Raw genomic sequence first — 17036 nt, forward strand, 5'->3', positions numbered from 1 at the left:
TGTCCCCCAAGCCTTTAAAATCTATGAGGTCTGAGACTCACCCAATGCCAACACCGTGCCAGGCACAGAGTAGTCACTTAGTAAATATTAGTTAAAGGACTAAATAACAGAAAGAAACTACTATGTTGGGTCCTGGGGTTACAAAGATGAAAAAGGCACAGAGCTTCCAGAAAGCAGCTCATAGATTGGGGATGGGAAGGGACAGGCAGATGAGAGGATGAGTAAACAGATCCAGGGTGTAACAGGGTGATGAGCACACAGCAGAGGAGCAGGCCAGAGGCCACGATGATGCCTGGGCCCAGCTCACCATCCCCAGATGAAGCTCAGTCCAGGTGTCTGTGGCTGATCTCAGTCCTCAGCGACCCTAGTCCTGTGATGTTACTGCTATGCAGCCACCACTGTATCCTAGTCATGGCAATGCCACCCATACTGCCACACATTCTGCAGGGCCACTGTCCTCAGGAACTGGGTACACTTCGAACCTGTTCAGAGTGCAGTGTTATTAAGGCTCTGGTTACAATCAAAGCATTCTGTAGAGCGCTTCAGTCAGAAGAGCTACTGGTGCCTTCCGGACGGTGATCTCATCATGTCCTCAGACCAACCCCAGAAGGCTGCAAAGAGTGATGATTTATCTTCCCACTGTACAGTTGGGGAGACTGAGGTCAATAGAGATCACTTGACTTGGCCAAGGATTGAGAACAGCTCAGGAACAAAACTTGGAGAAAACCCAGGGTTCTCTCTACATGGTCCACCAGCCAGACCAATTGACAGAGGACTGCTCAGGCCAAGGACGTGCTGCAACAGAAGCCTGAGGCTTGTTTGCTTTGGTGCAGAAGCACATGTCATCACCTCTTGGAACTACAGAATGTTACATCAGATGGGCCCTGGGAGATCATCTGATTCAACATCCTTTTATGAAGGAGGAAACTGATGAATCTTCTTTACCCTTCCTTTCCCCGCTGATAACAAGTGGTGAGACAGACGGCTAGCTGTCTACCCAACCCCCTCTTCTCTTCTTTGTCTATATGGCTAGCCTATATTTCCCAGGTGCCTTTGCAGTTTGGTGAGCCATGTGACCATGTTCTCTCCAGTGGGGTGTAAGAGGAAGTGAAGCAAGCCCGTGAACAAGAAGAATAAAACATCTATCATGGAAAGCTGCTGCATTTGGGGGGCCTATTTGTTACTGCAGCCCAGCCTAAACCTAATCTAATTATTGCAAGTAGAGACAGAAAAGCTCCTGCAAAAGCTCTGACTCGGTAGTGGAGACACTGGACTCACTGCTGATTTCACTGTCAACCACTTTGGAGTATTCCCACACCCTCTCTGGATAGGTTAGGAATGCCTGACTCTTCACTCAGTCCAGAAATACGGTCTGAAGTAGGATCCCACCTGTTTCATTCCACATCAAAAAACTCCCATGGCTGGAATGGATCTGAGACGTCATGTAATTTATCCCCCTGGCTCCAGATAAGGCCTCTTTTAAACCATGTGTAATGACCAAAATTCTTCTCTGGATTTTTATATCTCTGGGAAGTAGACACTACAAATGTCCTGTTTCATATATTCTTGCTACTTTGTCAGAAGGTCTTTAATGAACCCTAAAACCACAGAGTGGTAAAGTTAGGACAAGAAGCAAGGGCTCTAAGACCACGTCGACTACTCTTTCCAAGGTTCCATCTGCCTCCAGCTTCCTCTTGCTGTTTCTTCTTGTTCTGTCCTAGGAGAAGATGAAAAAGAGGTTCATCTTCATCAAGATCCATCTTTCCAGGTTCTCCTGTGTCTCCCCCTCCTCACCCACAGGTTAAGCACTACTCAACTGACCCAACTTGATCATTTCTTTTAGAAGGTAGAGAGAAGAGTAGAGAGCGATGAGTCTGTGGTACCTACAGGGAAGGCACATGGGGCAGCCATACATTTGCTCCTTGGGCATTGGTTGAAGGCAGAGTCTCTAATGGGATCTCTGAATCCACATGAGAAGCCTGTAAGGGCCATTGAACCCTTGATCATTACTGGTTGCCTGGGATAGTAACTCATGCTACACGAAATGGTCTCTGAGGAAGAAGGGAGCATTAGTGACCAGAACCTCCAAACACAGTGTCTTGGCGTGTTGGGGCTTATCTGGCTATGTCTGGGCAGCTGGGCAGAACTGACATTAATATGAGAGCAGGATCCCAAGAAGTTGACCTGGGCCCATGAGAGTAAACCAAATTACTTACAGAGGGATCACTGCATTGTACTTCCTTGGAAAGCCCTGGAGAGTTGGGGTTTTTTGGTTCTTTAAAAACAAAACAAAATAAAACCAAATTGTTACTCCTCACTCCCCTGTTTAAGGTGAGCTTGTTTATACAGAGCATCCTCATGTTTTCGGCCCAGTGACTCACTTGGACTGAGTCACCAGAAAGCAGGCCTAGGTCCATCAGCAGCTGCCCAGGACACGGTGATCTGTGCATTCCCCTGGAGCTGAATTATGGAGTTCTGGGTGCCAACAGAGAGGGCAGATAAATGGGGTAGAGAGACAGGTCTGAAGGGAAGTCCAAACTCAGAGTTTGCTGGGCATCTGGTGCTCAGACGGCCCCCCTAACGGAACTGACGATATCCCGAAGGAGCTCCAGTTTTCATTTCAGTTGGGACATTGTCTGAATTATTGCAAATTCTAAATAATGGGACCAGAATTAATGACACCACATGGTCATTCACAGATAAATCCCTTCATCGTTGGGTCTAGCTTCAGACTCTTGAGCAAGTTCTTTTCCATTTCGAGCACCTCTTTCTTTACCTAGAAATAAATGAAGAGGCTTGCAGCCCTGACGTTTAGACATTTTATCATGTATTTACTGGGAAGGGTGGGGATATGGACACACAAGGGACTTTATTTACCAGGAAAAGCTGTTTACACCAAATCTCTGTATCTGTCCCCTGAAGGTTTCCATGTAAAATGCAGTGATCTCTGCATCTTTTTGTTGAATTTGCCATCTGCAGGCCTTTTCCCAATCAAGTTTGTCCTAACAGTGCCTGAACTCACAGTTTTCTTTTCCCTGCGGCCTGCTTGGGTGTCCTGGTGGTGACACTTCTGCAGAACTCTGGTGTGAGCCAAAGGCCGTGGTCGAACGCGGATGGAATCCAGGCTCCAGAGGGCGCGGTGAAGGATGACTCCCGCATTGGCCTCAGGGTGAAGTGTTGGGCTTGGCAGCAGCCAACCCAGCACCAGCCCTGGGGCCTGGAGGAGTACTGGGGCGGGGGAGGGGGGACACTTCAAATTGGTAAGGGGCAGTGACCACATGGGCTGGGGAGCAGGGGCATAGGTTCCACTTCTCCCCCGTATCGAAGCGCTTTGTAAAATCTAGTTAGTGCTAATTACATGACCCAGTGCCTGCTTTTCATCGATTCATTGTGCATTTAAGGAGTTGTGAAATTCTGGTTCCTGATTCGGAAGACTCGGTTTTTCTCACTTTTCCCCAAATGCAAAACAATACTAATGGGTGTGAGAGAGAGAGAGAGAGAGAGCGCGCCCAAAGTTGGCGGCTCCGTGGCTGTCACCGCGTGGTCCCCAGCCCTGCCCCGCGGACGCCACCCCGCCCCCTTCCTGCCCTCTCCCCGCCCCGGCCCGGCCGCCCGGCGGGTGATGTCAACCGCGGAGGAGCCGCCCGCCCCGCGACCCGCCCGGGCTAATTAGCATGTAGCGGCGCCGGGGCCGCCTCCGCCGCGCCCGCCAGGCCCCCGGCCGCCCCCCCGCGGCTCCCACAACTTTTGAGGCGGGGACTGCGCTCGCAGCCTCACTTCGCCGACTTCCCCGGCCCGACACGGCACCCGCGCCCGCCCCGCGCCCGGGCATGTGAGCGCGGGCGGGCGCCGCCACCATGGCCTCGCCGCGCGCCTCGCGGTGGCCGCCGCCGCTCCGGCTGCTGCTGCCGCTGCTGCTGCTGCCGCTCGCCCCCGGGACGCGGGGCCAGCCGAGCCGGGCGCCTCTCGCAGGCACGGGGCTGGCGCGGCCGCCCGAGCCCGGCCCCGAGCACGAGCTGCAGGCGCCGCCACCCACTCCGCCCCGGGAGCGCCGCGGGCCCGCGCCCCCCGGCCCCAACCAGACGGCCCTGGCGCCGGACGCCGCTGCACGGCCGGGACCCTCGGGCCCGGGTCCCCGAGGCGGGAGCGCGGGTGAGTGAGAGCCGGGCACCGGCGAGCCTCGGGCTGGGGGCGTGGGCGCGCCCCGGGGCCGCATCCCCCGCCCTAGGCCCCTCCGCGCTGCTCGACCCGGGCGCGGGCTCCGCTGACCTGTGCGGACGTGGGATCCCGAGGGCGGGCTGGGAGGAGGGCAGCGAGCGGGTGGAGTGGATTTCCTAGACCGTTTCGCTGGTGGCCGGACTGGGGGGTGTGACCAAGCTGTTTCCTCCCCACCCCTTGGGAGAAAACTTATCTACCATGGTGTACCCTGGAACTCCCCCGCCGTATACACGACCCCCTTTAACAAAATAAAAGGGGAAACCCCCAAACCTTCCAAAGCCCTTTGACCACCTCTCAGAGTGACGTCCAGCCTGTCCAGTCCCCAATTCCATTCTTTTCCTGTAGCTAAAGAAGTGGCCTCTCCAGGTACAGAGCCTGACTTTTAGATAGAAATAACTGATTTTTAAAGAATTCTGGTCCTTAGGATATTGTAAAGGACAAAGGATGTAGTTGGAAACAAAACACTCCACTGGTTCACTAGAAGTAGGGTGACTGGGGGGATGGAGTTGGGTTTGCAGGGTCATATCCCTGCAAGGCAAACACTGACACAGGACTGTCCCTTTCCTCCTCTTTCCTTGCATAGCCACCACCTGCACTGCTCAGGGGACCCGGCCACTTTCCTCCTGTCCCTTTTATACAGTTCCTTCTTTAGGTCTGGAAGAAACACTACAGACTGCGTGAAATTCCAACCATGATATCATGGCGACCTTGGGAATGTCACCTCTTTAGATCTGTTTCTCCATCTGTGATATGGAAGCAGTGATCCCTGTTCCTCTCAGCCTCCTAGTGATGATGTGACAAAATGAAAGTAAAAATAATGGAAAGTGCTTTGAACAGAGTCAGCAATGTGGTGGTGTTAGCCAATGCCTTCCTGTGAGTGACACAAGGCATAGGCCTCTCAGGGTTATCCTGGAGCAGCAAGGTTAATGGTAACACTGGTTGTTGATTGGAGTTTAGGTGAGGGTTGAGAAGGTTTCATCTTCCTAGTTGACATGCCATTTAAGTTTCTCAAACTTTGTGGCATAAGAATTAGTTTGCTTTGTTGAACCTAGGGGATGCTTCCTCTAAGGGAAAAAAAGTTTAAAAAATATCAGACCCCCCCAGAAAAAACTCACCTCCACATAAAATAGTACTCCCATCATCGCAACAATACCGCGTCTTTGTGAATTTCTAAGTCACTGGCACAAGATTGAAACAGAGGAACAGTAAGGGAGAGGAGAAGAAAGCTTCAAAAGACCGGTGGGAGACACACCCACACTGACTCCGACTTTAGATGACTTACAGTACACATTGTTTTCAGTTCCACGGGAAGGAATTAAGAACGTAAAGGAGAGCATTTCCTGGCTTTCTTGCACTAGAAAAGTAACTAAGGAACACCAGTATTTTGTGTTTTCTAAACGGAAAGTGGAGTGCACAGGGAACTGAGGCCATATCAGAGACACCAAGAATGAAAGGCAGGTTTTGCCCTGGCTGGTTTGCTCAGCGGTTAGAGCGTCGGCCTGCGGTCCGGAGAGACCCGGGTTCGGTTCCCGCTAAGGGCATGTACCCCGGTTGCAGTTTGTCCCCGGCCCTGGTTGGTCGTGCAGGTGGCGACCACTCGATGTGTCCCTTCACGTCGATGTTTCTCTCTCTCTCTCTTCCTCTCTCTCCCTCCCACTCTGTCCGTACAAAAAATGGAAAAATGTCCTCGGATGAGGATTAAAAAAAAAAAGGCAGGTTTCTCTGGCTGGTGGTCAGGCTTTCTTAGCTTTGGCCCCGATCTTTTTAGGGGATGGCTGGGAGGGATGATGCCTTACAGGAAGGTGGAGGGCGGGACTTCGGCAGGATGAAGCTGGCACATGAGTCTCCTTCCTTTTCGTATGTCTGGGAATCCCTACACGTCTCAGAGAGCTGGGTGCTACTGGGAGGGGACAGTGAAGGAAAACTGGCTTAGGGGACTCTGCAGGTAAGAATTGGGGCTGATCTTTTTTGCTAGTCGGGGACTCCCTCTCTGCCTTAAGTGACGCATCATTTCTCACAGATTCAGCAGATAACACTGCTAGTCTTGGCTTAACAACCTTCCCAGTTTGATTCATTTTGGGAGATGACAGCCGTGGAAACTTCAGGTGCTTGAGACCTGGAGGAATACACGTGAGAGTCCCAGAGAGCAGGCAGGCAGGAGGCCGAGGAGTCTACACTGTCTCTTACCTGAGAGGCTCTCTCCTGGCGCCCTCACGAAGACCGCCCACAGAGTGTCTGCTGTACTGCTGGTCTAAGGCTGGATCTCAGGTGGGATGTTAGAAACCTGAGATTAGAAGAGAGGAAATTGATTACCTACTGAAAACTACTAGAAGCTACTAACATGACTGAGGATTCCAGCATGACATGTGCTCGTTTTCTGGTGGAGCCTCAAACAATGTCACTTATTGGGGAAAAGAAAGAACAAGAGAGGCAGCATTGTCTGATTTCAGTGAGTCTGAGTTTCCCAGTAACCTTCAAGGGTTTGCTTTGGACCCTTTTTGATTGGCCACCATGTATCACAAGGTACAGTCAGTTATCTCCCAAGGCAGCAAAGTCGCCACGCTGAACAGGCCTCCAGAGGCCCCTGGTCCACATTGCGTCCCACCTCTCAGCACCCGACAGATGGCCATCCAGGCTGCGCACCAACGTTTGTGTGTTTGGGGAGGTGCTCCCTCCTGCTGGTAATGAGCCCAAGTCTTACAGATAATGTGTTTCATTTGATTGTTGGGAAGACTGCCTGCATCCCCTTCTGCTGCAGGGATGCTCATGGTCAGCGCCTGGCCCTCATAGCTTGGGCTTCCAATTACATGGATGTCAGCAGCAGGGACCAGCGATATCCACCCCCCCCCCCCCAGGGGCCATTTCTAGCCCCTTTCCTCCTCTTGACAGACTCGGAGGTTCTCACCGTTAAGTAACCACACTTTTGTTGGCCTGCATTAGACTTCAAGGCCCAGGACAGCACCCCAGCACCATTGTTAAGCTTTTGTGCCCACCTGTCACCTTCTGGCTGTTTAGCTGAAGCTGTTGCTGACAATTCAGCCTGTGGAGCTAGAGAAGATGACAAGCCCTGGAGGTTTTCTTTTTTCTTGGTGTGTGTGTGTGTTTTAAAAACAACTCAGGGCCATCTGTAACAAAAATAAATTAATTAATTAAATAAAAAATAAAAATAAAAAAAACTCAGGGCTTCTAAGCCACAATTTTAAGCTGATATTTATATGCCTTGATTTTTGCAATTTAGAGGCCTTGCTTTAATTGTGAGATCTGCAGATGAGAGGGGGGGGAAAGCTTAAGTCATAATGAAAATCAATGCAGAAGGAAAGAACTTTCCCACCCAAAAGGGAAATGACGCCGAGTAGCTGAGCTGCCAGCCCAAGGAATAATAATCTTAGAAAAATGCAGCTCCCTAGAGTAAAAGAAGCTCTATGAGCCCAGTCCCTTCGGGGCTGTTACATAGCTATTGCCTGAATTGCTGTAACTTTGTGGGCCAACTTTGTCATTTAGCTTTAGCTGCTAGGAAAACCAATACGCAGGGCAGAGAAGAGGCTGGGCAAGAGGCAGCCCTGCAGGGAAGGGAGAGGGACTTTCCTCTAGGATTTTGGCCACCTCTGTCCTGGCCAAGGCTGGAGGAGATGGGGGTGGTGGAGATTCCTGAGAAGCCTGCTTGCTTTGATGGAGCAAATCCCAAATAGAAGGAGGGGTGTGGGAAAAGGGACTCTCCATGCCTGTGTGTATTTAAAAGTCATTCCTTTTAACCTGGCACACCCTCCCCTTTTAATATATACTTTTTCTTTTATTGATTTTTTTTTAGAGAGAAAGGGACAGAGAGAGAGATAGAAACATTGATGTGAGAGAGAAACATTCATCGGCTGCCTCCAGCACGCCCGCCACTGGGGATCTAGCTTGCAACCTGGGCACATGCCCTGACCGGGAATCAAACCAGGGCCTCTCAGTCCATGGGACTATGCTCAATCCACTGAGCCACATGGGCCGGGCCTGGCAAAAGCCCTTTTATTGCTTCCCTCGGCATGTGTACAAATGCTGAGCTGCAGCTGTTGACTGCCCAAGAGCTGAGTGGTGTGGGTAGAGGGAGAATGAAAGGCGTCTGATGCCCAGCTGGGCAGTGACTACATTCCTCGTCCTGCAGAGCTGGGGAAGGAGCCTCTGCCCTTCCAGTGATCCCCTTCGCCTTCCAGCAGCTCTGCCCAGCTGGCTGAAAACACTGTTCATGGGGTTGACTAGTCTCAGAGTCACTCGGAAAGAGAGCAGAGAACAGATGGCAGTGAGTTTTTATGAGCCACTTATTGCCTTCTTCAGTGGCTTCCCGCTGCCCCCCGGCTTCTTTTGTATAACCGGTCAGTTTCAGAGGTAATGAATGTCTCTCCCTTCGAAGAATCTCAGGGAAGCAGCAGGGACGGAGATTAGTGTTGGTTCCTCTTTCGACTTCAGGCCTTTGAGCACCTACCTGTGGTGGGAGCTTTCCTGTTCCTCACCCCTCGGAACAGTCCTGTTGGAGGCATTATTTCTCCTTTTACAGTTGTGGAAACTGAAGTCTGGTGAGGTTAGATCACAGTAAATGGGAGAGGCAGAATTTAAATCAGTGTGACCAAATTGATTTGCGTTTTTCGCAATATCATGTGGCCTCGATTTTTCCATCAGTAAAATGGGGTGAAAATTGTTCTAATCTCTAAGGTCCTCTTTGGCACATTCTTCTTCTTCCTCTCTTCTCTGGTCCCTTGCTCGTGCCGCTTTTTAGAGTGTAGGGACTAAGGTGGACTGAGAGATGGCAGAAGGAGACAGTGATAATGAGGACCACCTGCAGAATAGAGATCAAAAAAATCTTTTTTTTGGAAATTGCTCAAGATAAGACCATCTCTCTCTCTCTCTTTCCGTGTGTGTGTGTGTGTGTGTGTGTGTGTGTGTGTATGGTATTTTATATGGAGATTTTGAATTATGCCCCTACTTATATGCCAGTCCATAGGTTATGGTTGCCAGGTTATCAACCAAACTAAAATGAATTAGTGACTGTCTTAATGGGCTGTCTCTGGGGTCATGGCTGAAGTTATGAGGCACTTGTTATACATACCTATTCAGTAGGAGGAGAGGTTCAACGGTGCCCCTATTCAACTCTTATAGGACTTTTCTTTTTAACATCTGTGCCCTCTTTTATCCTCGCTGTTCATCTCACACAGAGAGAAACAAAGAAGTTTCTAGCCTGTCTTTTTTTCCACTTCTTTTGCTGGAATGTGGTAGATGTCTCAGTCTGTGTCCCGTTTGAAATATTTGCAGAGCCCTTTCTGGCAGGAGGAGGCGGTGCCAGTGACATGGAGGTCGCAGTGCAAGCCTGCCGTACTCCCAGGGAGCATGTAGTGTTCTGGGGGCACAGACATCAACACTGTAAAAAGTAGCCCTGGCCGATTTGGCTCAGCGGTAGAGTGTTGGCCCTCAGACCAAAGAGCCATGGGTCCGATTCCGGTCAAGGGCATGTACCTCAATTGTGGTTCAATCCCTGGCCCTGGTCGAGTCGTGCGGAAGGCAACCAATCAATGTGTCTCTCTCAGATCGATGTTTCTCTCTCTCTCCCTCACACTCTATTTGAAGGTAAATGAAAAAGTATCCTCGGGTGAGGCTTTAAAAAAATAAAACTGTAAAAAGTGAAATGATGCACTAGTGATTCTTAAGTGAGTGTCACGAGAAGATCGCACCGCCCTGGGAACGGTTGGGCAGGAGGCCGCAGCATGCGGAGGTGAGAGGCGGCCGGGGCAGGTGGTCCGGGAGACCTCAGAGAGAAAGGAGGAGTCGGCCGGGTGGGGTATGCATAGACAGATGAGGAGGGTATTGGTGCAAGCGAAATCCCAAAGATTAAAAAGCTCAAGACTTTCAAAATGGAGGCGGTCAACAGCCAGGAAGGTGGGGTCGGGGTGGGGAGAGGACTTGGGGAGGCCAGTTAGGCTCGGGAATAACTGGGGTCATTGACGACAAGGCTGGAAAGGAGGATCAGGGCAGGTGATGGAAGGCTTTGGAGGCCGGATGAAGGCGTTTGCTGTTGTCACATTGTATTGAGCCCCTGATGGCTTTGAGAAGGAGCAGTATCTTGTGCTTGTTCCCTGTTCATTTGTGCTTGGTGCCGGGGCCCATGGATGAACGTGTGCAGGTCTGCCCTTCCTGCAGCCAGCGGGTATTGCAGAAATGGATCGCTGCGTTGGAAGGAAGACTGGAAACGGCTTGGGGGTCGCAGGCCTTGAAAAGGTGCAGGGGCCCTTTCAAAGGGCAAGGCAGGGGACCTGGCGGCTGCCCGGCTTGGGGAGGCCGGGACAGTGGAGGGGCGCTGCTTTGCCGTCCCAGGGTCGGCCCGAGTTCCCAGAGCGTTCCGTCAGGGCTGCAGCGTGTCTCAGTGGAAGTGTTCTGTGGACAGTGAGAATGTGGAGCTGAACTGGGGAGAAGTTGGGGCCAGAGTCAGCCGAAGCGGTTGAAGCCACTGGAGAAGAGGAAGCCTCTCTGACTGGGTGGAGGACATCCAGTGTGGCCTGTGGGGGAGGAAGTGGCGCCAGCCCGGGAGCCAGCGGCCGAGGCGCAGTGCGGGCCGGGCAGTTAGGGCCTGGCGAGCGTTGGCAGGTGGTGAATAGCGCGCGGTCTATGCCTAGGATGTGACGGTCCGTGAAGGTGCGTGGAGGTTACCGTGTATCTGTCAGGCCTGGCATCCGGGCACTCCAAGTCAAAAGGAAAAGGGAGGTGCGGGAGGACGAGGCCCGAGGAGAGGCCATTGGATTTGACGCTGAGAGGATTGGGGGAGTTTTAAGAGTTCAGGAAAAAGCCTGCTCACCCCGTGGGAGACGGCAGAGGTTGACCTCCCCGGGCACAGTTTAACAGTGACACCAAAGAGGCCAGTCAGGGACCCAGCACTCTGAACCTGTCAGCTCCCCACCCTTCCTGTGTCAGAAGTTGGCGATGTCATCCACGTCTTAAACAAGAAGCCTGGCAGCTACCCTCCCTTCTCCGCTCCTCACCCTCTGCGTCTCTCGCTCTTCTTTCTTTTTCAACTCCAGTAGATTCTGTTTCTAGAGTGTATCCCACATCTGCCTTCTTTGTCTGCGCTGCTGTGTTGTTTTCCCTGCATGCACTGGGGCTCTCCCTCTAATCCATGCTCACAGAAGCCCAAGCGATCTTCTTACAATGTAATTCAGGTCACCTCACTCTCCGGCTGAAAACCCTCTAGGGACTTTGCATTGTACTTAGAATAAAACCCAGACTCCCTGCTGGAATGCAAGGTCCGCAGGATCCGACCCCGCCAACCCTCTGCCCTCTTCTTGCTCCATGCGCCTCTACTTTATCCATGGCAGGCATTTTCCTGTCCTGGAGACTAGGCACACGCTGTCCCCTGCCTCTAGTGGAACCAGCCTCCCAGCCAGTGCAAGTGCCCTGAGGCAGGACAAGCTCCGATGCTTCGGTTCTGGATCTCGTGCCAGATGACAGGGCACAAGAACTGCAGTCGGGAGGTCAGAGTTTCATCTGGACTCCGTGGAGGGGTGTTGGCAGAGGCGTGGTGTGGAGAGGGGAATGTGGGAAGACCAGAGGAAGTGCAGGTGGGAAGCCAGGGCTGGTTTGGGCCTGCCCCACGGTAGGCACTCACGGCAGTAGCTGAGAGAGAAAGTGGGTGCAGATGTAAACGCTGGGGGTGGAGAGAGGAACGCATGCTTGCAGTAACCTTTGCCGCTGAGCTATCCTCAAATTCCTGGATCGTCAAAACACGGGGTAGGCTAGTCAGTGCCCTCTTCATGCTTTACCCCCAAAAGCAGTAGGACAGTGGACTGGACAGTCTCCTTCTCGGGGTGAGGGAGAGGGCAGGGGCTGCCATTGGAACAGAGAGGCCTGCATTCTTGCTGGGCTGTGGGGTGGGGTTCGTGGTCTCAGACTAGGGTACTGTGGGGGTGGAGGGTCTCCGAAGTGAAGGGTTTGGATGTACATTCTGAAGTGTTTGCCTTTTTTAACCTCACCGGAGGGCATTTTTCCATGTTTTGTTCAGATAGAGTGGGAGGGAGAGAGAGGAAGAGAGAGAGAGAGGAACATCGATGTGAAAGGGATGCATCGAGTGGCTGCCTCCCGCAGACCCAACCAAGGCCAGGGACAAACTGCAACCGAGGTATGTGCCCCTAGCGGGAACCGAACCCGGGTCTCTCTGGACCGTAGGCTGAAGCTCTAACCGCTGAGCCAAACCGGCCAGGGCTGTTTGCCTTTTATAAATGTGTTCCTCCTGCCTCCCTCCTTAGCCCAGGAGCTGTCAGAGGGTGAGGAGGTTTCTCCTTTCAGGCAGGGGCCCCTCCTCCCTGACACTTGTTTCCCTTGCCAGACTGGGGACCCTCAGCCCAGAGAAGCCTGGCTTGCCATCCCTCAACAGTGAGGCCATGAGGTGACATTTTTTGACTTAAGTTCAGGATAAAGTGCTTGCATTTTGGTGTTTCCAAGCTATATGGTCATCTTCGCTTTTTAAAAATGATAACATATTTTTTCCTGATCATAAACACTTTACGTGCTTATCATACAATTTGGAAGTTAAAAAGAAAAACAACAAATAAAATATCTCCTATATTCCAACTACTAGAAGTATATTAAAACATTAACAATTCTTATTGTTTCTCATTTACATGGAATATCAAATTTTGTATATCCATATGAATATCCAGAACAGCTACTGTTCCATGACACCGTAACCTTTTTTGTTTTTTAGCTATTTCTTTATTGGATATACAAACCATTTCCAGTTTTTCACTATCATAAATAATGCTGTCATAAACATCTTTGTGCATCAGTGTTTGTATTTGTACCTGATTATTAGCTTAGTGTCCGTCTGGATGTGGACAATTTTAAGATGCAAACAATACTGCCACACGGTCCCTCAGAATTGTACCAAATTATACTTTCACCAGCATTGCATGATTGTATAGGTCTTACCACGCCCTGTTTGTCACGGGCATTTTGATTAAAACAGAGAGCCTTTTCCTACCTTTCTTTCTCACTCAGATATCTTCTGGTAGTGGTTTGTGTGGGGGAGCAATTAGCATTGCTCTGCAAACCCCATTTCCTGAAGCTTTTTGGGCTCCACCTCATCCTCTGGCCAAGCTGACGAGAGGATGTGTCAGTGGGTGACTGGCCTGGCAGGGTGTGTGGCGAGCAGGAAGCTTGGGGCACGCTGCTGATGGAAGTGGGTCCCTCCAGAGAACCTGGCAGGTCCTTTGCCGTGGATGTGTCGAGGTGACTGCATCTGGGCAGGGAGGCAGCCTGGCAGAGCGCTCGGCAGAGTGGCCAGGCAGGAGGCAAACGGTGTTTTAGAAGCAACTGGAATGGAAAATTGGGGATGGGGCAAGAGAATGCCACAGGGACCCACATCTTTCTAAGTTAGAGCCATTTCGTTGGCAGTAGTTGATCCTTTAAATTGTGGAGTACTGGGCAAAGTTAGATTTTTGTTTTGGGTCTGTAAGAATATTTTGAGAATTCTTGACTCAGGCTTAGAAGGGACCTTAAAAGGCCCATCTTTATTCATTCATGGAAACGCCCATTTCCAGACTAAGGAGGAAAGAGAAGGTGCTCCCTGTCGTCCCGGAGCTTCTGCTCCGCCTCGTCTTCCCTGGTTGATGTCCAGCCGGGGTCAGTACATTTCACTCTGTGCTCAGAAACTTTTGGTCTCTGTTCAGGGCGTGATGCAGAATGTGAGGTCACCTTAGACTGGAGAACCAGTGAAGCCGTCTCACAACCATCGTCACTGGGGGTGGCAGGCTACGCCAGCGACCTGGAGTGGCTCGAGTGGCTGGTCCAGAAGGTCACGTTCGCCTCTGCCCCTTGGTCACAGTGTGGCTTTAAACAAATCACGTCCACTGCTGGGCCTCCATTTCTCTGTTATGAGGGGTTGTCCATCCCACGCTGAAAGCTCTATTCCTGGGAGGGCCCACCTTTATCCTGGGAACCCCCCGGCCTCCCTGGAGCTGGCACGACGCGTGAGGAGGTGCCACCCCTGGCTTCTGGGCTCAGGGTCCGGGAGCCGTGGGAGCCGCAGGTGCCTGTGTGGGGACGAGGAAAGGGCCTCGCGGGGGAGCTGCGTGGACACCTGCGAGCCCGCTGGACCTCCAGAGCCTTGAGAGGAAGCCCCCGTTCTTTCGTCTTCGTTCCCTAGGGGCTAGCACAGGCCTCAGCCAGGGAGCATCTGCCCCGCCTGCGGCCTCAGCTGCCCAGGTGGCTCTGCAGCGATGCCCGCACCACGGAGCGGTCGGGGCTCCTGTCGTGACCGGGCAAGACCACCTGCCAAGTCTGTCACTGTTTTGTTTTGTTTTTTGCTGTAGTAGTTTGGTTCTGGGGTACGTGTGCTTCATGGAACTATTCTGGCTCTCCTGTCGGGTAGGAATATTTGAGGAAAGCTCACAGTCAGGTGGTGTAGCAGGCAGGCTCTGTGTTCCTGGTTCCTGGGGCTGCTGGGGGCTGAGAGGAGGCTCTGGCCTCCCTGGGACCCTGAATAACAGCGGGTCACACCTTCCTGTGCTGGAAAGGAATTGGGCTGCTGGAGGCAAGGAGATGGAGCTGATACGTTGGCAAGTTTCTGCTCGGGGTCTTTGCTAAGTTGGGAAACGACCACGGAGGAAGACAGGTGATGACAAGAGCCTGAGGCCGAGGCCAGGTCAAGCTCCCAGCTGGCCCTGCGCCATCCTGGGCCACCTGAGTCAAAGCAGTCACGTTGGAGGAAGGAGTAGCAAGAAAACAGGGCAGAGATGTTGGTGAGCTGTGGGATGTTGTTTGCACAAGGTCCTGACTAGTGATGGCTGTATGCTAGGCCAGCGTTGGAAACTACTCCTTCTCCCTTCGCTGGGTGGCAGAAGGAGATGGAAACGGCTTCAGCTTGGGGACAGGTTTCACTCCTGTGGGCTCTGGGGTGAGGCTGTGCTGTGAGACTTCTCTGGGATCACCTTTTGCCAGGGTGTGGGTGAGAGGCCTGCTGGCTTTGCAGTTGCAGAGCTGGGGAGTCCCTGGCTCGGGGGCCAGACTGCTCAGTTCAAACCCCAGCAGTGCCACTTGCCGGCCGTGGGACCTCGCTGTGCCATCAGTGTCCCACCGTCAGGCGGGTTGTTACTGGGCCTACTCAGGGAGCGTGAGCACCCCTGCCAAGCGGATTGCTCAGAGCCTGGGCGATGCCCCCAAACCAAAGCCTGCTGGCCGGACCCTGGCACGGACGACGGCACCCACCCGCCTCCAGGCTTGGATGGGACAGCTCTGACTGCAGAGGGCCCAGTCCACCTTCCGAGGACCTCTGTTCCCTGGTCTGTCCTCACCCTGGCTCCCTGCCACCCTCACCCCTTGGTACTCCTAGAACTTTCTCTTCATCCTGAGCTTGAGGTGCAGAGAGGAAAGAGCAAGATTTGAAGTGAGAAGAAGTGAATGTCACAGCCTCGCCTGTAACCGTCTGAGGACATCAGATTAGCACGTGTGAGCAATGAGGACTCAGGAGAAACAGTATGTGGCGGGTTTGCTACAAAATAACAAACTTACAGCCCTGGTCAGTTTGGCTCAGTGGTAGAGCATTGGCCCGTGGACCAATGAGTCCCGGGTTCGATTCCGGCCAAGGGCACGTACCTCGGTTGAGGTTCGTCCCTGGCCCTGTTTGGGGTCGTGGAGCCAGTTAATGTGTCTCTCTCACATCAATGTTTTTCTCACTCTCTCCCTTTCTCTCTACCTGAAGATAAGTAGAAAAATATCCTCGGGTGAGGATAAAAAAAAATAAAATAACAAGCCTTTAAAAATCAGTATACTGGGGCCTTTGTGGCCAGCACGGGTTCCCCTTCTGCTCAGAACGCCTGAGGTCATTGACGCGTCTCCAAGACGCTTGAAGGAGCCGGGCACCTTCAGGGCCGGTGTGTGGGCCACAAGCAACTCACCAGTGTTTCTGTGCAATGAAACCTCCTGCTGGATCCCAAATGGGGTCACCCACCACCATCCCCCGCATCAGGCACTAGACTGGGCTTTGAATTTTTGTCTGCTTCCAAAATAATCCAAATCCGTTATCAAGAGATGAAAATTTAGGAAACTCAGGAGAATATTCTGCAGGCTCTATTGAATATTGGAGAAATTTAGAAAACAGCTCGAGCGATCAGCATTGTTGGAATACGGATGTGTTCATGGGACCTCTTTGAAGAGGATCATGCCCATTGGATAGGTGAATTCTCGTGGTTGGTTCGGCATTATTTGTAGTAGAGTCACGCCTCGCGTCCTGGTGATGGCGGTGGTGCTGGAGGGCTGGTCTGCAGCCCCTGGGGGGGGGGGGGTGCCAGTGGCAGCTCAAGAGCTCTGCTGGGGTCACAGGACTTTTGGGCTTAACTCACTTTGTAGCTCAGGGGCATTGGGCAGCTATCTAATGCCTCTAGGTCTTCCTCTCCTCGTGTTAAAAATGGGGATGATAATACCTATTTTGCTTTCTCAACAAGGCTTTTGAGGCAGAGCAAATATAATTATGACGGCAAAAGCAATTTTAAGTGTGAGTCATGATACAGTGATCTGACTGTGACCTTGGCACAACGTTCCAGACGATCTCAGTGGCCGTTTTCAGTCCTTCGTCTGTCCTCTCAGCTGTGTGTCTGCCACGGTGCACCCTCCCATCTTCTCTCCCGCCGGCACTGGGACCTTCTCGGCTCTTCCCTTGGCCTTCCACCTCCACCCTCCGCGAACACTGATTGAGCACAGTCTTTCAGAGGGACGGGGAAATGTGACCAAATAAGTAGTGATCTACAGGATAAAGCAGTCGCCGAGCGGGAAGACTTACTGGAAACGGTGGCATCTGAGCTGGG

The 17036-nt window shown here is 52.2% G+C and overlaps 1 protein-coding gene across 1 annotated transcript in view; it reads left to right on the forward strand.

The window, feature by feature from the left end:
* The first annotated feature begins 3857 nt into the window (after positions 1–3857).
* The window catches only part of HEG1 (heart development protein with EGF like domains 1), a 90241-nt gene continuing 77062 nt past the window's right edge, over positions 3858–17036 (forward strand). The window contains exon 1 of the mRNA XM_036242505.1: positions 3858–4152. Coding sequence (XP_036098398.1) covers positions 3858–4152 — 295 coding nt within the window. The remainder of the gene's footprint in view (positions 4153–17036) is intronic.

This window comes from Molossus molossus, unplaced genomic scaffold (assembly GCF_014108415.1).
Source record: "Molossus molossus isolate mMolMol1 unplaced genomic scaffold, mMolMol1.p scaffold_m16_p_5, whole genome shotgun sequence".
Lineage (NCBI taxonomy): Eukaryota > Metazoa > Chordata > Mammalia > Chiroptera > Molossidae > Molossus > Molossus molossus.